This window comes from Python bivittatus, unplaced genomic scaffold, assembly GCF_059951505.1.
Source record: "Python bivittatus isolate LINGU-HERP-01145 unplaced genomic scaffold, Pbiv_v1 ctg000480_np1212, whole genome shotgun sequence".
NCBI lineage: Eukaryota > Metazoa > Chordata > Lepidosauria > Squamata > Pythonidae > Python > Python bivittatus.
The window spans coordinates 52,385,967-52,412,605 of record NW_028277075.1 but is presented as its reverse complement, the minus strand read 5'-3'; the positions used below and the strand labels follow the sequence as shown (position 1 = coordinate 52,412,605).

The 26,639-nt window shown below is 37.4% G+C and overlaps 1 protein-coding gene across 1 annotated transcript; it reads left to right on the top strand.

Annotated features, from left to right (window-relative positions):
- Positions 1-26,639, top strand: OVCH2 (ovochymase 2). The gene is made up of 21 exons (XM_025176430.2): positions 1-119; positions 1,800-1,909; positions 3,086-3,177; positions 3,667-3,839; positions 4,590-4,685; positions 5,427-5,578; positions 7,032-7,227; positions 8,462-8,485; positions 9,852-9,942; positions 11,591-11,724; positions 12,361-12,501; positions 12,838-12,968; positions 13,672-13,765; positions 14,368-14,499; positions 16,064-16,144; positions 16,989-17,175; positions 19,629-19,701; positions 21,649-21,844; positions 22,366-22,517; positions 23,747-23,915; positions 25,112-26,639. Exons 1-21 carry the CDS (start codon positions 29-31, stop codon positions 25,129-25,131), a joined length of 2,535 nt encoding a protein of 844 aa, XP_025032198.1. The 5' UTR covers positions 1-28; the 3' UTR covers positions 25,132-26,639.

Here is a 26,639-nt window from a genome sequence, read left to right as displayed (position 1 = left end):
GCTGTTTTAACATAGTTACAGCTCGAACATGCCAGTGGTTTTAGGGCATCTCCTTTTACTTATACTTGGAACAATTTACCTTCAAAAAGCAAGCTGTCCAACAATGGCTCTCCAACAAGGTATGCTTCCAATTTCATATTTATTGCTAATCATTTTCAGAAGGTAAAAATAATGATATTTATATTGGGCCAAGGAAACACCGTGTTCATTTACTTCAGTGACTTCATTTATCAGCTCCTCTCTCTTATTTCAGTTGTAGCCAAGAGTAAGAAAAAGGTAGACTCATACAACCGCTGTGCACAAAGTCAGGGCTTTCCTTCACTAGCCTTGTTAGCCCTGCATACAGAACAAGCTGGCCAACTGAGTGCCAGAACTGAGACTGGACTGAGATGCTGTCATTCAGCCCCTATGGAAAGTTCTTGGGGCAGCTAATTCAGATGACTTTGTGCAAAATGCAGCCACCCCTATTATTTTCAGAGTAGCTCCATCCCTTATTATATGATTATTTTTTACCCAAATACACCAATGTGGTATAGTGGTTAAGGTGCTGGACTAGGACTGGGAAAGGAGATCTTATAGTCCCCCCACCCCAACTGGAAGCTCACTGGATGATTCGGGGCCACTTGCTCTTCTCAGCTTATCCTATGCCAAAGGGTGGTGGTTGTTGTGAGGGAAAAAAGCAGAAAGAAGTGCAATGTATGCCGCCTTTTGCCTCTGGAGGAAAGGCAGGACATATACCTAACAAATGAAAGAATAAGCTGTGGTAAGCCAGTGACACATCATCTTAAAAAATAACTTTGTGGTATGAGTTTTTGTAGATTAGATCATATTTCATTATGATTCTGGGAGTAGATCATTGAGGGAACTTTTATATGAAAGCATTCACTTTTGTATGAGAAGATGCAGAGGGTTACCTCCAGTTGTGTCCTTCTGTCCTTGGAAAACTTGTTGGTTCTACCAGAGAATTTTGTACCTGGAATATAGAGGAAGGCAATTTGGGTTGATTTCTTCTCCTTCAAAATCTGGTTCAGGGTGTTGGAAGACTTGGGATAGTGTAGAATCATTTCCCTCCCCTCTTAATTTATAAATTCCTCTTCTGGAACAAAGAACATTCCACAATTAGGTGGACATAACTGGATACAAGTTTACAACCTGTTATTCTGTATTTCCATTATTCATGGATCGGTTTATTTTGAAGATTCAGGGAGAAACCAAAACCATACAGAGAACTGATGCCTAGATACTCAATAAATATAAAATAAAATTTGGAATTATTTCATATTTTACCCTTAGTAGGCTTAACCACATGATGATATTTCACTACTGTATGGTCTGAGGATGTAACATCTTCAACAGAATGTTAAATTTTGTTAATAAATGTATACATGTCCATGTGGATAATAAAGAATTGACATTCAATATGATGATAAGCTTGATCTTTGTGATTGTTTGCATTACAGCATGCATGAAGTTAGTCTAGCTGAATTTCAAATTAAGCCACATGTATTTAGATCTGAGCACATCTAGATACTATTTCATATGTTAAAAAATAACATAATTTAAGCTTGTCTACAGAATTCTACAGAATGAAGAATATTTGTTCTGTTTTTGTAGTTCATCAGTCTTTCCCACTGCACTAAGGATAATATGATTAAAAATGCACTTCATTATTTAAATAATATTTAGATAGCTTCAACTGTTCGGGGACAATTTAAATTTAGGCATGATAAATAGATAAAGTAGATGAACAGTACCAAGGGTTACTGTCTTCTACGCTGCCTCCTTTCTACGCTTTTCAGGGTCAAGATGTGGGCAGAAAATTTACGGAGCCGATCCATGGAGCTTTTATAGCTATCTCTCTCGGATTGTTGGTGGTAGCCAAGTACAGCAAGGATCGCATCCATGGCAGGTGAGCATCCTTCCTCCTCCCTGCTACACATACAGAGGCTTAAAGTCCAAGCCACTTTTAGACTTAAAGCCTATCACACTAATAAGAAAAATTAGGTTACCACATATCTTTGGTCTTTTTAAAGTCCAAGCCACTTTTAGACTTAAAGCCTATCACACTAATAAGAAAAATTAGGTTACCACATATCTTTGGTCTTTTCCGTATAGGTGCTTTTGCTGAACACCATGTCGCTCTCTGCAAGAGCAATGGAGCAAATAGTGAACAATGGCCATTCTCTTTTGGTGGCCAACATGATTTTGTCATTAATTCTGTTCTCTGCATGATGAGAAACTGAGATAGGCTCAAGAGCCCTGAGAAACTAAGATAGGCATGCTCATTTGGCAAATCAAGTCTTAAAACCCAGTATGTAATGCCAAACAAGAGAACTATCCTTTTGCTTCCCCCTGCACAATTTCTAGTGGCCATCAATGGTAACTTGAAGGAAAGGCATTGTTCAGATATAATCACAAAAGGTTATTTCAAAAGATGTAGAGTGGGAGTGTTAAAATAAATGCATAATTGCTTCTCTTTCAGTAACCAATGTTTTCCTCCCCCAAAATGTATTTTGTCACTTCTAAGCCTCCAGGAACACCAAACAATGCAACATACTGTATCTGTTCTGACTGGCAGAAACTCTTCAGGCATTTTCACACACACACACACACACACACACACACACACACACAAATGATATGCTCCACAATGATCTGCTATGGTCTGCCCCCTTGGATTTTTCTTCCCAAGTGCTGCTACTGCAACTATGGACATTCACCATAAAGTTGAGGAAGGAATGTGGAAAAAGGTATGTTAAGTAATTACAGTGATATTAATTCCCCATGAAGAAAACCATTTAGATATTGACAATATTAGGCCAATTTTGACAGTGTCTGAACATTCACGATTCTGTGAATGTTACCAGTCAACAGATGAAAGATGGCTATTAGTATTCATCACTTCTGCTTCATATTATATGAAGTAGGGGCTATTTTCATACTTTCATGAAATTCATCTGGCACTGTTGACTTTTACTACAGTTTGGACATTCACTGCACCCTCCCATGTATTCTGCCTTCTACCACTTTGTTCTTGTTATGAGATGTACATTTCCTAAAGTGATATCTGCTCTGTATGATACAGGTTTCCTTGAAAAGAAGTAATCACCACTTCTGTGGAGGAACCCTTGTTTCCACTCAATGGGTAATCACAGCAGCTCACTGTGTTGTAAGCAGGTACAAGCAGGCAATTCACTGGAAGGCTATGATTTCAGAATGTCAGTTTATTTTATAAATCATTTTATAGACTTTTGATGTGCTTTCTCTAGAAATGTAGCTTACGAATTACCCAGAGAGATCAAATATTTAAGCACTAGTGTCCAGGTGGTCTCACTGTGTAATAGGCAAAACATGCCCCCCCCCCAGTGTCCTAGGTGCACAGGAAGATTCTGGCAGGTGCTGGGGGCATTTTACATTTTTTAATTAGTTAAGACAGTGCCATAAAACTGCTTCAGTTTTATGATAATTTAATATATTATTACTTTTTATATTATTATTGTATTGTGGATTTTTTTTTCCTTGTCCACTACTGAAAGTCAGATGCTTGCCACAGATTAAACAAATAAATAAATAAAATCTCTGCATGAAAGAGGATTATTTATTTATTTAGTTTTGAAAATCCCAACTTTAGTTCTTTCCTGGTTATAATTCTCCACTGTTCTGTAGATCGCTGCTCAGTTTGCTGACTGTCACGGCTGGAGAACATGATTTGAGTCTGAAAGATGAGGAAGAGCAGACCCTCCATGTAAAAGACATAATCAGGCACCCCAAATTTAATAGGAAGAAACCAATGGATTATGACATTGCCCTTCTAAAAGTGGATGGTCATTTCAAATATGGTAATTTCATAGTTTAAGGCGATAATAATGTCTACATATGTGCGTACGCATGTGTGTATGTCTGAGCCATTATAAAAATAATGTTGTTCAAAGGGAAATAATTTACTGTACAGTCAAATACTACTTTGTATATAAAATCTAGGGACATGGCAGGTTGGGCCAGCAATCAGTGCCTTTACATAGCTTTATTCCCATGAAATCTCGTGACTACGTTCCACAAGCACAGTGTGGACTGGGTACATTCTTTTCCTACTCTGCCTTCACCACCCACAGTGCAGCTGTGAATAGTGCACCATGTTAATTGCCTTCTGGACAGGGAAAGATGTGGGTGATTTAGTGTTGATGACAAGCACTCACACTGCTGTGGGCAAGTTAAGACCCTAGATGTCACCCAAAGACCTGTGCCTGGCACCTCACTTTTGTTTATCATTAGATGATTATAAATAACCAGGTACTTTTATACAACTCCAATGGTGGATGGAAAGAGGACAATGAATTTAAAACTTCGAGTGTAACAGGTGAGAAACACAGAGCCATTTAATATCGGCTTTCATTTTGATGTCTGCTTTGGCACAGAATTGTGCTTCCATTTCATTGTGTTCAATTACTTTATGTTTTGTAGAAATTATTTCATATACCTGGCCTCTTGATGTATATCACAAAGTGTATGAAATCACTATTGAGTCATAAGCCATATTAACTTTATTCATTCAAATATGTAACAAGAACTTTGATCTGTCTTAATGTTAGGTTCCACAGTATGGCCAGTATGTCTTCCTGGTCCACATGAAAAGTTTGATCCAGGATTTATATGTGTCACTTGCGGTTGGGGTCGTTTAAGAGAAAGTAAGGAAATGATATTACATTTGAAAGTGTTTTATGTTTCAGAAGGAGTTATTAAGTGTACATTTGTGCAAGCGTGCTATCAGATCTCAATCTCTCTCTCTTTCTCTGGGTGGGAGGCCAAGGTGGGAGGCAAACAGTGGAAATGAATAATACTGAAATGGAAGGTGTGTATACTCTCTGTGTGTTCAATACGATTTTCAGCCTCAAAATAATGCAGCCTTGGTTCTAGTGCATGTTACTAAGGCTACATTTCCATGAATATAAGCAAATATTAGATATTGCTGTAGAGATATTCAGAACACATGCTTACTTCTCTGCTGCTTAATTAAGAAAATGATTGCGTAATAGTGTTTATCCCAGGATGTTCAATGAAGTCACGTATTTCAAAATTCAGTTCTGTTTCATCTAGGGCTAGAAATCCTGCTTTCAGTAGTGATCACATTTAACCAATGGTTGGAAAACTGTTGGCTTCATACTATAGTTTCTCACCATTTCAACTCATGATGTGGTTTGAATGTTTTGTGGAGGGAAAAGTGGCACAATACATGCTTAGCACTCCGAGGGCCAGTGGTCCATTCCCTGGAATCTCCAGTTTTTTAAAAAAAGGATCAGGCAGTAAAGAAAGACCTCTGCCCGAGACCCTGGACACCTGTTTCCAGATAGAGGGAACAGTCCTGAGCTTGATGGATGGACAATATGACAAGCTGTAATGCAACTTCTTGAGTTTTGTTTGGTTTTCAGATGGAATCCTTCCTGAAGTTCTGCATGAAGTGAGATTGCCCATCTTAGACCAGACTGAATGTTCCCGAGTCTTGTCAACTCTAAAGAAACCCATTCAAAGTCACACTATAATGTGTGCTGGATTTCCAGATGGAGGAAAAGATGCTTGCCAGGTTGGTAGATGGAATGAATAGGTTTATTAAGAGGAATACGATGATGATGATGATGATGATGATGATGATGATGATGATGATGATGATCAATGCTATACTAAAATACAGTAAGACTGTAGTATTAGCTCTACTTTTATGACTTTTAGAAACATTCCAAAGGGAACTTTTAGGAGGAAAAGCCATGGCTCAGTAATAAAAGGTCTCAGGTTCACTCCCAGGTATATCCAGGTGGAAAGTTCAGAGAAAGGCTTCTGGAGTAGCACTGCAGAACCATTACCACTGCATATGAAGCATCAGTCCTGAGCTAGAAAAATCAGATATCTGACTTGGTAGAAGGCAGCTTTTCAGATTGTTTTATTAGGGTGAAGAAATTTGGTAAGGAATGTAAATAAAAATTAAGTGGCCATAGCAGGTGGATGGCCATTCTAGTCTATTGTAGCAGAAATGATAATAATGTTACAATGACTCAGTTGTCAGTTTCATGTGGTCATAGTCTCTTGATTGTAGCTGTTGTAGCCAGTCATTTTCAGTCTTTCTGCCTTCTGGGAATAGTGGGAACTACTGAGTAATACTTTTACATGTGCTATGAAAGTCCAGCACAAGATAAACTATTTGGGGGAGTAGTTTAAGATGTTCCACCTTTATTCAGAGATCATCATTTATGCTCCTAATAGCAAATAGGCTTGCCAGCCTATTTAAGGCAATAATATTATAGCACATCTAGAATTTATAGGGCAAAGAGTGTCCAGAACAAATGTAAATTACAGCTTCAAATTACTGAAACTCAGATTACCATAGGCCAAGCTAGAGGAAGCTTTGCAGCTGGGATATTGGTAGAACTCAGGAGCAATGGTGGCTAATGGTAGAGTCATACATAGAAAAGGGGTGATGTGTAGTATGCATTTTCTGATGAACAAAGAAGCACCCTTGAACAATTACAAGATAATAGGTTCCTCAAAGCCATAGGTTTATTGGACAGTTCTACACATTTCTACAGAATCTCAATTCCAAAGCAGCCTAGACTTCTCCAGTCCCTACAGGACTCATAATTCAAGCAACCTATTGATCAGTGGGATCTCAATAGCATAGCAATCTTCCTTATTGCAATTTGTGTTGCAAACTTGTTGAAGGGATCAAAGGAGTCCATTCATTGATAAGATTGGCCAGTAATATTTTCACACCTCAACTGGATCTCAAATGTTTTCCTCTGTCTTGCCAAGGTCAACTTTTTGGTGGAATCTTTCAGACATCAACTCCTGCCTTCCTCTAATCCCCAGGCACTGCAACATTGCCTCATTTAGGGCACTTTACTCTGTGGCACAGCTGGACTGAGCTGTCCCCACCAGATTGCAAAGAAGAGGGTGCGCTCCAATAAGTAAAGAACTTCATGTGCTGTTTGAGATGTGTTTCCTTTTGGGGGGGAAATATAGATAGATATATATTTCTCCTGCAGGGGGATTCTGGAGGCTCACTTGTGTGCCAAAGTGATCATGGTTCTTGGACTCTGATTGGAGTGACTTCATGGGGCATAGGATGTGCTCGAAGCTGGATACATAATCTGAAAAGAAAGTATGAGAAAAGAGGAACTCCAGGAGTTTTTACAGATCTGACCAAGGTGCTCCCTTGGATTCAGCAGCATATAGATGCCGGTAGTAACAAAATACCACAAATACTGTGATTTATGTTTTTATTAATATCAATTAGTATGTCATAGATAATAGTGTTTTACATGATTAGAATATATGACCTGTATTAAAAGTAGAAACTATCTCCTCTTCCCAAACTAATCCCCCCCCCCAAAAAAACTTATGTTTAGCTAGTTTTTTATGTTTGTTTTTGGGGGAACCCTTTTCATCACTTGACAAACATGTTGGTGCCTAGTTCTATGGTATGTTATTTTAATAGGTTATAAAGTCGGGTTACATCTCGCTTTACATGAGCAGAGTTCTGTTCAAAAACCAGGGCTTTTCCTTGCTCTGCTTTCTCTGCTTTACTCAGATGTGTACCAGAAAGTGACAGATTTGGGGGAATGTTCAATGCAGGGAGAAAGGTTTGTTTTGATCATGTGCAATTAGAGGGCCCGTGGCTTTCTGGAAGTCACTGAACTACAGCTCTCGGCAACGCCAGCTACTATGGCTTTTGGTGAGGGACGACAGCAGTTGTAGTTCAGCAACACGCAGAAAGCCACTAGTTCCCTACTTGGGCACTAGTGAATGCCATTCTGCTGGTAGGCACTGGCAGAACTGGTAATATTCATTTGAGTGCACAGACATTGGGTTAGAAAAGAGAGGCCAGAATCACATTGGGTGTGGCACACGTGTAATATTTTTCATGTTGTTTTTGTTATACGCAAAGTATATGGGACGTGAAATGGTTCCCAGCTTGTTCTCCTGATCTCTTTTTTTAGGAGGCTGGTTGTGCATTATGGGAGGGTAATGTGGCAGGGCCTTTGCTGGTGGTGGCTGAAAGCAGTATCCAACTAAGGCCTGCACTGTTATGAATACCATTGGTTTGATTTTACTGTTTTATAGTAACATCAATATTCAGCTTCAAACTGTGCCAGGGCAAGAGTTGTATTCCAGTAGAACATACATACATACATATACGTATTCTAATGGAATATATATGGGCGTGTGTATATATATAATATATATTCTAATGGGATACAGCTATTGCCCTGGCACAGTGTGAAGCTGAATATTGATATTACTATAAAGCAGTAAAATCAAATCAATGACACACACACACACATTGATAGAGAGAAAGAGATTCAGGCCCAAAGCAAGCTACATTTTGCTGCCGCAAAGTCACTATGATGTTTCTGATTCGTTGTACAAATGAAGAGTTTGTAGCTAATCTATTTCATTCATTCCTTTTAATTAGATGTCAAAATGAAAAGTTCTACAGGTGAGTATAGAGTTCCAGTAAGATCTTTTTGAACTTGAATGTTCTTGATAAGGTCCATCTTTTATGGACAGCTTAATGCTTACTTATGATAGTATTGCAGTCAGTGCAAAACTGAAATGTGAAAATTAGATTAGTGGGTTGGGTTTTTTTTTCATATTTATATGGTTTCTCCATTCAAGCTATTTTTTTAAGTAACTGATACTCCATTTCCATATAAATGTCTGAATATATTTCAATAACATTTAAAGTTAATATATTTCGATAACATTTAAATGTGCAGTTGTTGAATTAAGCTAGGAGGAACAACAATGTACTTCAAGAATGCACATGGCTATTCTGGAGCTTTAGTTTTTCCAGCTTTTCAAATGGAATAACTCTTCACTGCTGATGTGCTGGTTAATTTGTCAATACCTGGTGCACAATCTTATGTGGTGAGGCATCTCAGTGGAAGATCTTTGCCATCACTTGAAATTCATGTTAAGAACTAGCATTATTTCAGAACTCATGCCTTCACTGCCTTTATTTTATAGATCAGTCAGTGAAATAATCTTTAAATACAGGAGTTGTGTTGCCTTATTTGGACCCCAGAGCTCCTTTTAAGCTCTGAAAGAAAGGCAACATTAGATGAAACAATTCCTTAATTACTGGAGCTAAGCAGCTTTCCTCCTCTGATTCCAGAAAATTGAATTTTACCCAAAGCACAGTTATATTTTTATTTTATCATCCCATTTGACCAGCCTTGTATTAGGGCATTTCAGGTCACAAGCAGCCAGCCTCTTGTCTTCCCTCCGGCAATTTGCAAGGAATAATATGGAAGGGTTGCAGCTGTGTAGCAGATCGTATCTCTTACATGCAGATTCAGTTCCTGCAAAGGTTCTCCAAACTTCTTTGAAAACCTGGAGAGCTGCAAACCCTCTGTGTGAACATTTTTGGATTTCCCTCATAGAAGCTTTAAATTCACACCGTCACTTTCTTATCTGAAGTAATACAGAAATGTTACTCCTGGTTTGCCACAGGCTATTATTTTTTTCCAGTAAAATTTACTCTTAAAATGAAAAGAAAAAAAAAAGGTGTTTTCTCTAAAATGTAAAGAAAAAAAAAAGAGGTGTTTTCTTTGGACTTCTATGCTGTTACTTTAGTTTTGAGGAAGTAAAAATACAAAGCAAGCACAAGCTTATTGTACCTAAGTAAGAAAAAGTGTGGAAAAAATGTGCTGGATGTCAACTTTAAGAATTCCTAGCAATGATTGTGCTGGCTAGAGATTCGAGAATTTGAACTCCTGAGGGCAGCAAGTTTGGGGAAAATCAATAGGTATTCAGTTTAGTTCTGGTATTCCATGATAACATATTATATATTCACAATACAGTATCATGTAACATTCGAGATGGCGAACTTTCTGGCAGTGAAGGAAAATTGCTTTTTCCTGAATTCCCCAAGCAATTTTATCAGAATAATCAGTAAGTAGTTGAAATACAAATATTTGTTTCTTTGTCATTCCCTAGACCAGGGTTTCTCAACTTCAGCAACTTTAAGATGTGGGGACTTCAACTCCCAGAATTGGGAGTGGCTGGGTGGGGAATTCTGGGAGTTGAAATCTACACATCTTAAAGTTCGTAACGTTGAGAAACCCTGCTCTAGACCCAATTACCCTGGATTGTTGTATAAATCCCATCTCAATCCATACTGTATTGCAGCAAAGTTATTTATTTAACTGGAATTCTTCAATTATGTAAACACTAATAGAGTGGCAAAATTTGGAAGATTAAAAGTATGAATTGATTCATACAATACATTAAGGGCATTTTCTCATGACCATATTCATCTGCATTCCTCTCACCCTTAATTTGGCAGAAAAGTACACAGGAGTTTGGTACTGTCCTTACAGATTTAATGCAGTGCATGTTTATGGAAAATGAATAATGGATTCCCATAGCTTCACTTCCTCTCCAACTGAGCACCACCTGCTAGTGGGAAAAACTTTTATCAACTGCTCTCTTTAACCTGGGATGGTGCTGTGGTTGAGGAGGAAGTGAGTTTTGAAAGACAAGTAGATGAATTTGAACAAATTTGCTCTGTATTCATGCAAGCTTTTTGCATGGGTTCATTCAAAGGAGCCCAGCTATCGGTTAATTGCCAAACTCCTTTGGCAACATAAAGATATGTCCTTTTAAAATGGTTAGTGAAGCATCTGTAGGCTATGGTTAGCAAGATGTGAGGATGATCCCTAAACTTTAATGTAGTTTGTTTGTGTTATGCAAACCCAGATATTGTGATTTGTAAATAATGGGTTTGAGTTTATGCAAACCAAACTGACTGTGGTTTATCTACTAAACCATGGTTAAGCCAACAAGGCTTAACAGATAAATAAAGTATGTTTGTGTACAGAGTTATTCAGCAAATAAAGCAAGCAATGAACCTTCCTTTAAAAATGTATTGTGTGACTATGACTTCTGTTTATGTCAGGCCCGGCCCAAGAACAACAGGGAAACAATGTAGTTGAGTTCAGTTCCTTTATTTGCTTACACCATATAGACAGAATCTTGCCAGATTAAATCTATACTACAACAGCTAGTGGAGGTACCCTGGGAGATTCTAGGGAGTGGCTATCCTGAACCTCTTTTGCTTCCCACGCTCCATCTCTGGACTGTGTTGTCTTTTGTCTCCTTGCCCTTCCTGGAACGTACCCCTCCTTCCTGATAACCTTGATCTCTGTTGCAATCCACCACAATTTATCTTAGGTAGTACTAGACACTCTGAGTACACATACTAGAGGTTTTTTTAACTACAAAATTGCACATTCATCCTTTCATAATTTATGCACATTCAACAACTTATTTACCTTATCTTTAATTAGGCAGTGAAATTTTTCCTAGGCTGTTTTAATTAATTTTTTCACAAGCATATCTAAAATCTCACTGGGTTTCTTTAGAGATCTTAAATTATTATGTGTGTGGAAGGGGTTTATGTGTGTTTAACTGGATTTCAATATAATATTCATGGGGGGGAAACAAAATTCCTTTTTGTTTTATCTATGGTATTGTGCACCTGTGCTTAATTAATTTGTTAATTGTCAACTAGAAATCACTCCAGGATTTTTCAATCTAGGCTCTGCATTTGGACTTTATCTGTTCCACAAGGGAGGCATATAGTATTGAATTTTTCCCACTTTGATGTGGAGCCAGATACATTCTGTGACTATGATTCCTTGTCAGTGATTTCTATGGATGATAGGCTCCTTGGTAAGTTTCTTCTTCAAAAGGTATTATCACAAGCTGGCTTCTAATTAAAAACAGAATATTCTGCTCTTGTTGACAAATTGCATATGATTTCCTTGACCATCAAAACAACTCACCACTCAACAGTTAGCATTACTTGATACTTTATTGAACTGAATGACCACCAACCACCTACAAAGAAAATTTAACTCTGTGGGTTTTATGGCATGGAAAGAAAAATCTCTGTCTCTGTATGTGTATGTACAGTATGTATATGTATATGTATAGGTGTGTGTGTGTGTGTGTGTGTGTGTGTATTCCTCTATAGTTAAGGTGGCAAGAATGTTTCCGCCTAGGGCCACAAAATTTTTTGTTTTTGTTAGCCTCTGAAAGTTGCAAAGGATGAGGTACTACTTTTGGATGTGGTCAGATCCAAAGTTCCCCATCTTTTATTCTTTTATTCTTGTTCACTGTTGTATTGTTTTTATGTTTCATTTGTGTTATTGTGTTTTATGTTTCATTTGTGATCCCACTCAGAGTCATTGGATGTTTGGGCGATGTACATATTTTAATAATAATAATAATAATAATAATAATAATAATAATACCACCCATGTCTATGTGTATCAATATCTTCATTTCTACATCTATGCCTTTTAGGGAAATTCTGTGGAATGGACCTTCCACTACCAATTTTGATTGGTTCGAATAGTGTAAGACTGAAATTTGTCTCAGATAATAAGGAAGAAGGAACTGGATTTGCCATGACATACCAAGCTGTTAAGCCAGCTAGTCTTCTAGGTAAATATTAATAATCTCAATAAATCCATTGTGCATATTAAGATTATTCTTGATTTGAGATACTGTATAAGAAGTATCTCAAATATAAGAATACTTATGAAGAATAGAATGGCATTTTGGAGCCCCACCCACCCTGCATCCCTCACTCTCTCCCAAAACATAAATGTGGTCTTTATGGTTCCACACCTTATACTTCATGAAGAAGTACCATTCATGTTCGACGCATCAAAAATATGTGCATATATTTCATAGTGTGATAGGACAACATAACCTTCTAAGTGAAGGTTTGAAACAGGTTATTTATTTTGACTCAGTGCAATTCTGGTTTCTTTTTAGATTCTGGCTGTGGATCCCTAGCAGTCCTTTTTGAAGAGGGAATAGTGCAAAGCATGCACTATCCTGAAGTGTATAATAACCTGGCAGAATGCCAATGGATTGTTCATGCTCCAGAGAACCATGTCGTCAAGGTATAAGTCATATGCATAAAATGTTTCTTTGGATCAAAGTTTATGTATGTTTAATTTGGTTCAAATGTTCAAAGTAGCACAACCTTCTATTGGCACGTTTTCTGATCATTAATGTTGAATTTATGTTAAAGTTGAATTTATTTGAATTTGTGTGTATATATCTATATATCTATATATCTATCTGTATTTATATTAGATTTTTAAAAATCCAACATTTTTAGCTTGACTACCTTGAACCTGGCTTTTGTCCTATGTCCCTGTCATTCTGGTTACATCTCATAAAAGCAGATGAGATTTAAATCTGTTTATTTCTATATCAATCTTGATAACTGAAGTTTTACAACTTTGGGCCACATGAGGATATTGCTACTCTCAGTTTGAGATTTGCCAGTATATTGAACTGCAGTCCACTAAATCTGGATCTTTTTTGTGTTAAACATTTGTAAAATGCAATTTTTAATATTTATATTTAAGGATGCACAACCCCATCTTCTGCACATTTTCTTGAAAAGAGGATGGCAGCATTTGCCTGTGTTTTGTTTCAATGAAGAAGTTTTTGTTAAGGACCAAGGGTAGGGCAATGGTTTAACTGTTTGGTAACAGTAAGATCTGCAAGAATAAGAAAATAAAAATACATTTATTTGAAGTCAAATTCTTTTGTTTTGGATGAATTTCAATTTTTTCCTGTTTTATTTTTCTGAAGCTCATATATGAACATTTTGAACTGGAGGAAAATGAAGACTGCACTTATGACTCAGTGACAGTCTATGAAAATGTTGCAAAGGAGAATGAAATAGGTTTGGTCTATTCTTATCTGAATTGTGGGTTGATTCAGATCTGATGGTTCTTGGGTATGTGCAGAAAGGGCCTAAATTAAGAAGGTTGGTATAGCTGACTGGCTTTACAGGTGTCAGCTATCAGCTATCAGCTGAAAAATGCATGGTTTGCTTTTCTGATTCCCTATTAATACTAGTATTCATTACTATTTATACTAACTAAATATCATTATAAGATAACAACCTTCTTGCATATTTTTAAAAAATGATCGGTGAAACAAAAACTTACCATTTGTTACCACCTTAATGAGATGGAGTGGGGAAATGACAAAGCAAGAGGACCACATTTTCCAAACAGATCAGTAAAGTCAATAAAGTCTAACACTAGGTTATTGGCAGTTTCAAAAAAGTTGACGTTGTGTGGAGCAGGTAACCAAGCAAAACCTGCCACCCAGACATATAACCACAGAGAGTCGTTATTGTGTCCTGCATGTACTCATGTAGAATGTTCAGTACACTGAGAATGCCAAACTGAAGATACTGTGTTGATTTTAGTATTTTGTCTTTTAAAAAGTGGTAGTTTATTGTTATAAATCTTACCATTCATTCATTCATTTTCTTAGCTCGATCATGTGGATTTGCTGTCCCAGCACCAGTTTTGAGTTCCTCTAACACCATGCTTATCCAGTTTCATTCTGATGAAACAGAGACCTACAGTGGATTCAAAGCCGTATTTGTGTTCATTGATATTGCAGGTAAAGAAAATAGTTTGTGTGTAGGTGTGTCTTAGTTCTGCGTACATATGCATAATGCATTCTGTCCATTGCAATATGTTGTTTATGGCAACAAACTGCTTCCAAATTGCTAGATATTCCAGTGGATCATTAATACATTTTTTGTTCTAACAAATCAAGTCATATGCCTAATCCATATTTCTCCTGCCTTTCTCATGTCATGTTTGAATTAATGAAGTGAGGTGTAAAATTAGCCAGCTTTAGAGGCCATCCAGAACAGTGATTAATACAAACACCCAGTTGTTACTACTGCAATTTATGACAACATTGTTACCATGGATAGCCTCTTAGTCTCAGGTCACATTCAGAAATCAGTCCCTGGTATATCCAGATAGGGGTGGAAAATTTTTTACTTGAAAATCTAGACAGCCTGTCAATCAGTGCTGACAACATTGGGCTAGATGGTTCACTGATATGACTTGGTATAAGACATTGTCTGATGTTCCTCTGTCCTGTTCCTAGTTAGCTGGTCATGATTTCTGTCACTGGAAAAAAAAAATCCATACAGGACTGATCATAGCTATTCTTGACTGTCCTGCAGTCTTTTTAAGAACACCCTATACTGCAGCTTTTGGACCATCATATCTGAGTGTCTCTGGTATATATTATTTTATATCTTGTACCATTTTATTTTTTTAAGTCTTTCTTTTTTAAAGTATAGTCTTTGGATTTGAGTTCAGAACAGATGTGCTTAAATCAGGGATGGTTTGCCACTCCTGCTTTTCATTATATAGCCTTGGGCAAACTGTTCTTTCAAAATTACTTTCCCAGTCGACGGAAGTATATTAAAGTCATATAAGTGGTTTCTATGAGCAATATTATTATGTAGCCTCTGAATTATAATATAATAGGTATATAATATACCTATTATAATTATATAATCATCATCATCATTATATTATTATTTAGCCTCTGAATTATTTTCTAATATCAAAGGTAAACTTTGATATCAGAAAATCTAAGTGGTACGTAATGGTGGGAAATGGTAACTTCTTCAAGGTGAAAGCTAATCTACAATTCTGGAACCAAGTTCAAAACCTGCCACTCTGTGTTTACAGTACGCCACCTTGTTTCCTACGCACCTAAGTCATGGTACGTGACATGTCTTAGACCAGACTTTCTGCAACCTGCTACTCTTCAGATTTGGGCATTCAGTATTAACACATCCAGACAACTTCAGATTGAGGAAATCTGGTCCCACTTATTAAGAGGATGAAGTAATGGTGATACTAATTAAAGGCCACTATTACTTTAATACTGATTTCATTTACCAGTTTCATCTGCCACTCCAAGTTCGAGCTGTCCTTTGTTCTGATACATCTACAGCGTAGTAAGATAAAGACAGACAAAATATGGAAGTGCAATTTAGCCATGGTGCTCCAAATTACAGACCATAAATAAAATCAGTTTCCTCTCTGCATATAGTTGTAAGCTGAATTTTTATCCTTCCTGTTGAAGGCAGAATAACATTCATTTCAGGAATTCTGAGAACGTTTCTGTGTGCTTGCTCTTTTGGTTTCGTTAGATTTAAATGTAACAGATTCAAGCAGTGGAGTGATGGTACTTGAAGAAATCAGTGAGCCTGCAAATGAAACACACATGCCTGGTAAATATGCTTCTCATTTAATAGGCACAAAGAAGGGCAAAAGGAAAGCAGAGAGAAATCCAGAATTTAATCTGTAGATATTCTTGGAATAAATGCGTTATACAGTATATCACATGCAAAGTGATGATTATGCAAAATACTGTATGCATTCTATTGTCACACACCAAGTCTAGGTGGAAACTGTGTTATGCTAATAAGTAATGCATGGATGAATCCACTTACTTAACAATGGACACAGCAGATTAAAAACCTGGGCTTTTGTAAATTATTTTACAAAGGATTGGCCATTGGACCCTCTTTCTATTGGGTTACAAAAGGGCTCCTTTATAATGGAAACACTTTAAGGAGAAGCAAAAGAAAGTATAAAGTGATAGCATAGCAGTGGTGGGTCATCAAGTATTTTTCTAGCAAGAATTGTGGGTGGCCACAGCGAAGTGACTTTCCTCTTTGTGGTTGGAGGTGGGACGCGGTAGCCATCACTTTGCCACTGCACAGTTGTAGAGTGTCTAGGCATCTGAGGATGGACACCGGCTGTATGTCATCAGATGGAACTACTATCCCTTTGGTCAAAGTGCTCTTATCTGGGATACCTACTGCACACCTCCCCCTCTCCTTCCTCCTGACACCAACTTCTAGAGTTGGCAAGTCCCCATTGCTGCAAGGTAGTTACTGATAGTTTGCCTAGAGAATAGTCTCATCAATCCCTACCGAAAAGAACCAACTGTGCAGTATTAGATCAGTACAAGCTACTCCTAAGCAATCTAAAGAGTAAGCTAAGGGTAAGCGGCATTGTGCTTTCCTTGAAGAATGTTGAACTCTGCATTCCCCTTTTCTCTGTCCGCAGATGACAGTTGTGGGCTAGCATTCAATCAGCCCAGATTTCTCTTTAGTCGGATAGTTGGCGGTGAGGAAGCTGTGCCATATTCTTGGCCTTGGCAAGCCAGCTTGCAGATTTTGGATGAAAACATCTGTGGTGGAGCAGTTCTCACAAGCACGTGGGTGGTCACTGCTGCTCACTGTTTCAAAGAAGAGTAAGTACAATATGGATGCTATACGTTAGTTCTGAGAGTGACAAAGTCTATTCAATGTGAAAAACACATTAGCAAATGCATTAATTACAGTGCAATGCTCTGTATATCTACTTACAAGTGCCCACGTACGTAGACACATTAACTACGGCCAGAGTGATATAACTTAAATCTGCTTCTTTTTGCATCTGTAATGAACATTTCCCTGATTGCTAGCTTTCAGAGAATAGTTTTGTAATTATGTAGAAACAGTTATGTCACTTATTCAAGGTTTGATTCAATCAAGTAACCATCTAATAGTGAGTCTGAACTATCTGTTTAAAAGACGGGAGGTGGGTTAGCTAACAAGTTCTATAAACAATATATTTTTTTAAAGAAAAGAAACAGTGGTAGCTTGTTGACCCTAGGTGTAAAAACACAGTTTCTCTTATAACTTTTTCTTTGTGGTTGTAAGAGCACAAAATGTAATATACTTATCCAACTAAATTTCAGTCATCAACAACCCTTTTTAGATTTGGAAAATTCAGTATTATATCCACTTTTATTATGTTAAAAATGAAGTTGATTTTTGCTGACAGCTTGTGGTCTTTCTCTGCTAGTGCAAGACCTACTTCATTTGCAGCTTTAATTTACTGAACTTTCATGGCACTTCAGTCTCTGGAAGGCTTGTAACAATCCCTACATATTCACGCACACAACAGTATTGCTGTCCTATTAATCAAGACCTGGCTGAAGAATGTAAACGAACTTCATGGCTGGATGACAGCTTATCATAAAAAGATTCTTTATCTCTCCATTGAGATGGTCGGAAACATCTTTAAAATCTTTGGGAATAGCCAAATGTGTAGTTATAGAAGCAGACTATTTTCAAGATCTCATCTTAGACTGAATATTACTCCCTGTATAAGTTAATTTACTACTTTGGACAGATAGTTCATCGGGATATCAGTTACTCTGATAAGAAATCACTTGAGCTTTACTTAAAATACATACTCAAAATTTTCCTACAAAATTGTCAACAACAGTGTTGGAAAATATATGGGAAATTTATGATAACTTATATAACTTGTATTTGTGCTATTTTTCAAAGAATGTGTAGCCTATTCTAAATTAATAAAGTTGCAATTCACCAGTACAACCCCCCACTCCCCCCAGCCTCACTATTGGAAACTGACTTTCTTTTTGTATCTTACTGAATACAGAAATGTGTTCTGTATTAATTCTGTATTCTGTATTAATTATATTCTGTATTAACTAATGAACAAGCACACTCCAACACAAATAATTAAAAATAGGAGCTGGGAACGCTATGTATGCCATGCTGAGTTCAAGCTGAACAAACAAACAGAAGCACAGCAGCAAAATTGTAAACTAAAAGCAGATGACTAAAGCCCGTCATCTATTCTTATAAAAGGAATCATGGACATCCAAGTCTTTAAGGCCCCCTTTAAAACAAAACTGCATTATATAACATTCAATAAGAGCGATCAACCACAGAAAAGGTCTTTCTCATGCCCATCAGCCTAATGCCGTAGCTCTAACCAGCCAGCATGTGAACTGAATCTTTATGGCTGATCTAAGAATCTAGGCATCAGCAGATTGACACAGTGCTGTTGGACCAGAATGAACGTTTCATGTACCAATTCCCTGAAAGGACACTGATAGCTGTCTCCAACAACCAAACTTACAAATCCCCTTTAAACTTAGCCTCATATATTGCAGTAGTCTAATTGAGATATAACCAGAATATGGAGTAAGTCCTGTTTTCTCTAAAAGATTCAGCTAACAAATCAGCACTTGTAACCAACACCCATACCAAGTTTCTTACCTGTACTTGATCAAACCCACCACAATACATTTGACAAATGGACTCCAGTTCTCAAGACAACTGTTTCCTATCTTGTAATTCTGAATACTAAGGTACATAGTATTCATACAACTCTGATTCAACTTCAGAGCAATCATACTCATGGCTTGGGTCACTTATTATACTGGCATCTAATTCTTAACTCTCTTCTGCAACTTGAACTATATTAATTGGGTAAGATACTTATTCTGTGGGTTTAATGACAAAAGTCCCCTCTTTGCATAAATGTTGATAGTTATGTGGCTGCCTGTTGCTACATGACAATTATAATATTTATATCTCATTTCTTTTTATTACTGAAGCTCTATAAAATAAATTGGAAGTTTCATCCCTACCAAGTGACCGGGCATTTCCTAGACATTGAATAAACATACCAAATATATTGAAGTTTTTTTATCATGTAATCATATTATAACGCCTAGTGGCAATATGAACTTACTTGGTTTGTGATAAATATTGGATTCTTACTTAAAATTCAGTACTTTTGTTTATCTTCCAAAGAACAGCTGTGTAGGGGAGTATGAGAGATGTTTATGCTTCAGCTGATTAAAGCAATCTTGAGGTTTCTTGAATTACATTGCTTTTCTAGGGGAAAATATCAAGATCTTTGGAGAGTGGTGGTGGGCATTCATGATATAAGAGACGAAGAACAGAGCAGCCAAGTTAGTACAAGTTGTTCTTTCTTTATGAAATAATGTAACTAGATCATGAACATGTAGAACTCTATAATCGATGATTTCAGCTTTTGCACACATATAAGGCTATAAGTGTAATTAAGGAAAGTGATCATTTTTAGTTGAACTGAAAATGGTTTAGGAACTATTTTGCATTTTATAATACTGTACACAGAAGCATGTTTCTAGTGAAGCCAGTCTTATGGGATTTTGAAACAATATGAAAGTTCTCAAACTTGTTCAGTTGAAGTATTGAAGTACAGGTAATCCCTGGGTTAAGAATGCCTGGTTTATGGATGATCCATAGTTAAGGCCGGAGCCTATCGTAGCAAAATTTGAGTTAAATGCACAACGATTCAAGTTAAACACACAATGGTTCAAGTCCATTACACAATACTACTTATACAATATTATCCAATAATACTGTTCCAGCTTAGATACAAATTCGACTTAAGGACAGACCTTTGGAACGGAACTCATTCTTAAACTGGGGATTTACCTGTATTCAGTTGAAGGATTCACACGATTAGCTATGACTTCTACTTGAATCAGCATTTACCAGTTTCCAGCCTAACAGATCTCTTAAAACTCCTTGGTTCTGTTGCAGGATTGGATTACCTGTAGCTAGGAAAGCTAGGCTGGAAAATGGCTTTCTTTGATTTGTGGATATTATTTCCTCTCTGTTTTTCCAGCTTTTGGTTTTCTTTCTATTATCTATGGTGTAGTAAATAAGGAGTTTTAATATGAATAATTAAATGTAGAGGCTTGATTGTTACCAGGTCCTCATGAATCTTGATGTATCATTGTTTGAAATAAGAATGCTCCAGCTCTGTATTGTACTGACTGGATAGATGATAGATGATGAAGAATTGCCTGGGTTGAATGGTCTACCGATGAGATGTAGATTTGAAAAATGTTGGCAAGAGTGTAGTTGGCTCTGATTTGATTCCCACAAGCCTCTTACTCATTTTGTCTTGCGGTGGACAAGCCTGAATATTATTACTATATAATAACACTGGGCAATTAATACAAATAAAAAGAGTCTTGCCCTTTAGCCTGGTGTTTCTAATATCCCTAGCCACCCAGTGATGTGGGACAAGATTATATAGGACTACATCCAAAAGCAAAGGTGTATAACTTGCAGCCTGAGAGCCAATGCTTTAAGTACAGCCTACAGAGACTTCACCAAAATTGGGGGATTGCTATTTTTAATATGATGGATTGGTGAGGATTATTAAATACATGGGAAGAAATCGTCTTAGTTAATACTTGAGTTTAGATTAAAATACGACTAAATTAAATTTGTTCTGGGCCTGCACACTTTTTAGTACATGGCCCCCAGCATGCCATCAAAAGCTAAAGGCAGCCTTTGGTTTAAAAGGTTACACACTCCTGCCCTAAAAAAATTGGGCAACTTGATGTCAGGATCAGGAAGATGTAATGACTATGTTCAGATCACTTTAGAGGAGACATGTGGGACCAGCCCTCACTCTTGGTTTTCCAGGCGGTACGCATAATTCTGCAAGCTGCATAGGATTTAACCCCTTCACTCAGGAATTGCTTCCCTCCTGCACTACTCCTATATTATTGCTCTCATAAAGAGCACCTTTGAGCAGATGTCTAGCCTAACTTTATGCTTGTTATTTTTTCTACCTTGTAAGTAGCAGTTGCTGAAGCATCAATCAAGCAAGAGGTTGGCATGAAAGTATTATGCCTACATATAATATGGCCAGATTTGCATTGAGGTGGATTACTATTTTGCCTATCTTATTCTATCACTGGTTCTTGCCTCTCATGAAAAGAAAGGATTTCTTTCTAAAGAGCTATTGAGCTCTGTTGTATCAGTGTCTCGGATAGACCAACTGGAATGCACCCAACTTGATGAGAATATCCAACTTCTCATATAACATGCTGCCATGATTTTCCCATGTGTAGAAAAGATTGGTGAAGCAATACATCACACATCCAGATTTTAACATCAGTACTCTGGATTCAGACATTGCTCTAGTGGAACTTACTGAGCCTTTAGAATTCAATCATTATGTTCATCCAGTGTGCCTGCCAGAGAAAGATGAGAAGATTGAGCCTTCAAGGATTTGTGTAATTACAGGATGGGGCATTCAGTATGAAGGTGAGCACTTCCCCTTCCATTACAAAGTTCTCTTAATTGATTAGCCAAAATGATTCTTATCCAATTCTTCAGCCAAGGAAATGTATGAAAAAAGCTAGCTCAATTATAGAAAATAAGTAGATTGCAAGAATAATAAGATGATACATACTAACTCAGCATCTTAGATTGAGACAGGGTTGGAAGATCTTTTTTATATCAAGAATCACATTCCCTTATAGGCAATCTGTTGAGGGGTCCATACAACATCAAAGCCAGTGGTAGGCAAGCCTTTCCTTTTCATTCTGTCTCCCATTCCTCCCCTCCCCATTTTGTTATCACTTTCTCCCTCTCCTTCTTCAGGGGAGGATTGATCACTCTTGCCAGATATCTGAAGTGATTTCATAGAGGGATTTGGAGATTAGACCAAGGTTCTATGAAATCAGGTTGAATATCACAAGTTCGTATCTTCCCCTTAAAAATTAAGGTCCCCCTTACTGCTTTCTGGGTTGTAAACTATTGTTTTTCCCCTCTTTTACCTCAAGATGGAGAAATATCAAGTAAATTGCATCAACTTGAAGTTCCTATTTTGGTTTCTGAAGAATGTCAGAAATACTATATGAATTATCCTGGTGTTGTGAACAAAAGGATGTTTTGTGCTGGATTTCCTGAAGAAGGGGGGAAGGATGGATGTAAAGTAAGCTGCCTATGGAGTATTAGCATTATATGCATTTCACAAATTCTGAAGTTCTACCATAATACTAAGACCATGACAATAGAACTGTTTCACAGACAATAAATGTACCTCTGTTCATGTGTTGTACCCAACAAGAAATTCCACACCTAATGCAGGGGTATGTACTGGCTAGGAAGTTAGCTGTAAAAATCTGAACATCCACTAGATGTCTGCAAAGAGATGCTGAAAATCATACTCCAGGTTTTTGCAGCCCAAATGTTAGCCTTACCATCAGCCTGCTTCTGTTTTCTTACATTTGCCACACCTGCCTCCCCTTCCCTCCCTTCCCCTCCCACCAACATCTTCCCTTATTAAGTGAGCAGGTATGAGGGGGACTTCTCTGCACATTTGATTGAGTGTAGTTAGAAGCCTCACCCTGAATGGGAGTCCTGATCTAATGGGTTTTCCAGCTGCGGGGCAGGGGGGCTTCTGTGCATACAGACAGATTTGCAGAGAAATGCCCTTTTCAGACCTCTCCACAGGATGGATTACAGTGGAACAAAGAAAGATGTAGAAGTACTATATTAATTGGAACACCCCATTCAGCCCTATTACCCAAACAGAGTTCTTATCTCCTACAAAAATGTTCTATTTCATACATTGCTTTAAAGAGGAACGTTCTGCTATGAAAACTGCTTCTTGGAAACATTGTGGAAGCAATTTATATGACTGATTTCACAGACATGTCTCTTAAAATGTGAATCCTTCAGGAAGAATAGATTAGCAATAATCTTCTACCTTGTACTGTCTTCAGAATTTAGGAGGATTCATCTTCATTTGCTGATAATGAGAGGAATAATAAATAACCAGAAGACAGTAATGGGATACCAACAGGAGCTGTGTTCTTCACTCCTTATTGGTTGCTATGGGTTACTAATTGTCAATTTTGGCAGATCTGAAAAAGCTAACCAGGGTTGGGCCTTGTTAGTACTTGAATCAGAGATTACTGGGAAATTCCAGGGCTGTAGACTAGATTGGGAAGATGAAGAAACTCCTGGAGGAAGGCAATGACAAAGCACTTCTATATGTATAAGAAAACAAATGGATGTGTCCATGTAGACACTAGGAGCCGACTGATATTTGGAAATTTCATGCAGAACATATAAGCTAAGATCACAGTGACAACCTCTGAAAACGTACTTCTTTGACAAACAGGTTTTGTTAACATAAGCTATATTCCTTTTCACTAGGGTGATTCTGGAGGTCCGCTGGTTTGTCCTGCAAAAGACTCAAGCTACTACACCATTAATGGAATAATAAGCTGGGGCTTTGGTTGTGGAAGAAAAGGCTATCCAGGAGTCTATACAAATGTTGCTGTTTTCACTGATTGGATCAGTCAATACATATATGGAAAAACCAGTAGGCAATTATACTCACTTTAACAACAGTCCTTGAGCTTTGATCTGGATTTTCATTTGGGTGATCAGTAGGGATCTGCACAGGACTGTCATAGACCTACTGCTGCCCTTTGCATATATCAGAGGGGGCAGAAACAATCTCAACATAATTCTAGTCAATCAAGTAATGCTGCTCCTGTCCTTTCCAGTTCAATGTGTAGAAGCCAGCAGGGGAATTACTTCAGGGCAGGGAGACAAACACAATTTGCCAATAAATTGTTCCAATCAAATTGCTGTAAGAGACAATGAGAGAGCTATTTTCTGTTCCCCTCCCCACTCTCGCAATGCCCTTGCACCTTATTTAGGAAACCATTCTTCAGTACCAGGGCTGCAGGCTTATCATCTGCAGTGCTTTGGGAGCACAGCTACTCCCACTTTGTGACCTGACATTCAGGAACAAGAATTTTCAGACCCCAGGGGAAGTTTATCAGGTTGCCATGGCTCTCACTAGAAGGGGGGGGGGGGTATGCATGTGGGGGAAGGGGCTTCATATTGGTTAACTGAGGACAATTCATGCTTTCAAAAAGCCACCCCCCCAGCTGTATTTGCTTTGAATTTGTAACTTTGCAAGGATTCTTTTGCAATCTACCTGTAACCTGTTGACCAATCTGGTTTAATGATTTCTACCTTTCTCCCCATGTGTTGTTCTACATATTTGACTGCAGATGAGATAACAGAAGATTAACTCACAGAGATAATGAGGCAGAAAGATGAAATCTTTTCAGTGCTCCTTTGTATGTTTATGCAGAGATCCTTAAGCTATGAGAAATACTCTGAACCTTGAGATGTCTTCTTTTCTCTACCAGCCCCTGCAATTTTGTCTTTCCTTTTTATACATTCATTTCTGTCAGTGAGCGCTCATGGTTCATTTCTTCCAGGTGGCACTAGCTGTTTCTGTACTAACAGTGGGGCTGGGCTAGGATTCCAAGAGACACGGCAGATGTGTCTCATACTGCTGCTGGGGTGAAATGGTGTCATTTGCTAGCAATGGGTTTCTAGGATCTGATCAAAATAATTGCAGTTGGGGGTAACCTTTAATTAAAGGCATTCCCAGAAAGCTTATGCTTTTCATAATCATTATGCCATGCCTTCATTGTAATTTAATGCTGATCACCTTTTGACTGGGCTACAGTAAAGTTCTCTTCTTTATTTTTGCAGACTCATCAAGCATGGCATGAAGACCTCCGCTAAGCTTTGGAGAAGACAACTAAATAAAGGCACAATTCTGAAGGGCATTGCTTAGTTCATGTACCTGACCCCTAGCAATTCTGAATTTAGGATGCATGGACTACATTGGTCAAAAAGGGGGGGGGGAGATAAAAAGCTGCAACTCTATAGGATTTTGGTAACAAATATCTGTTCTGAACATGCTTACTCAAAAGTAAAGCCAAATTGGGTTTATTCCCCAGTTACACATGCTGAAGCTTGCAACCTAAAATTGCAATCTTGTACACAAGTTTGATCCAAAATCTGCCTCCTGTTGACAGAAAAACTCCTTCCATCCACAAGAGGTTTCTGATCCAGCAGGGGAGTCCTGCTAACAGAAAAGGTGAAATGGAACCCCACCTCCAGTCCCCAGCCCAGACAATTTTCTCTCATGGTCCAAGGGACAGGTGACAATGATATATTAAAGATCATCATCCCCATTTCCTCTGGAAGCCAGTTTGCTGGCAGAAAAGGAAGTGGACCCATCCCAATGGGACTTACCTCTGAGCAAACACAGATAAGATAGCAGAATAAATGATTTTACCCTCATTAAATATTCCAAATGAAAGTATTTTTAAATATGTTACTTGTGCATGATGCCATACAACAATATGATCTATTTCAGCCATTCAAAAGAGGGAAAGTAATAGGAAAAATTGTTCCTCATGTTCCTTTATTTTTTTCTGCATCTTATCCAAATGGGAATATTTGTATATCCCTCATGGGATATACATGTTCTTTTTTTTTTTTTATAAAATTTTTTATTTTTACAACAAACACAAAACATACATGGACAAACAAAACCATAAAAAGGCATAAAAAAAGAGCATCTTCCATTTTATAGCGTGTGTCAACCAGTTACCAACTCGTTGGTGCCCCTTTCATAATCTTAAATTCTCATGTCATCTATTCAAAATATACTTGTATACTTATCAATTAACAATTATTAATCATTCATAACTAATCTATAAAATCATTTATTACAAGAAATTTTAACTTTCAATAGGATTAGTAATACATTTCCATCTATCGGTTATATGTGTATATATATAATAATTAATATCAAATTTCTATTATAAAGTTTCCTAATCCATTACATTACTATATTTTCTCATCCAATCATTAATAAAAACAAGTTACTTATCTTCTTACTCTAATTTCAAATCTCAGTTTAACTCATCTCTGCACATTTCATAATTTTCAATAACTTCCTCCTGCATAAGTAATTTTTAATTTTTCCAATTCTTAAAAGTTACAGTTCTAACCAGTATCAGTTACAATATCAGTTACAGTTCTAACCGGGTTACAGTTCTAACCAGATTCTTCACTACATGTTTCAACAAAAATATCTCTAGTTTAAAATCTATATGTTACTATATTCAACCATATGTAAATGTCTAATCTCTTTAAAATCAAATACAATTTTTAACTATATATCTCAGATTTATACTTTATTCCAGCGCTTGCATAATTTTGAGTT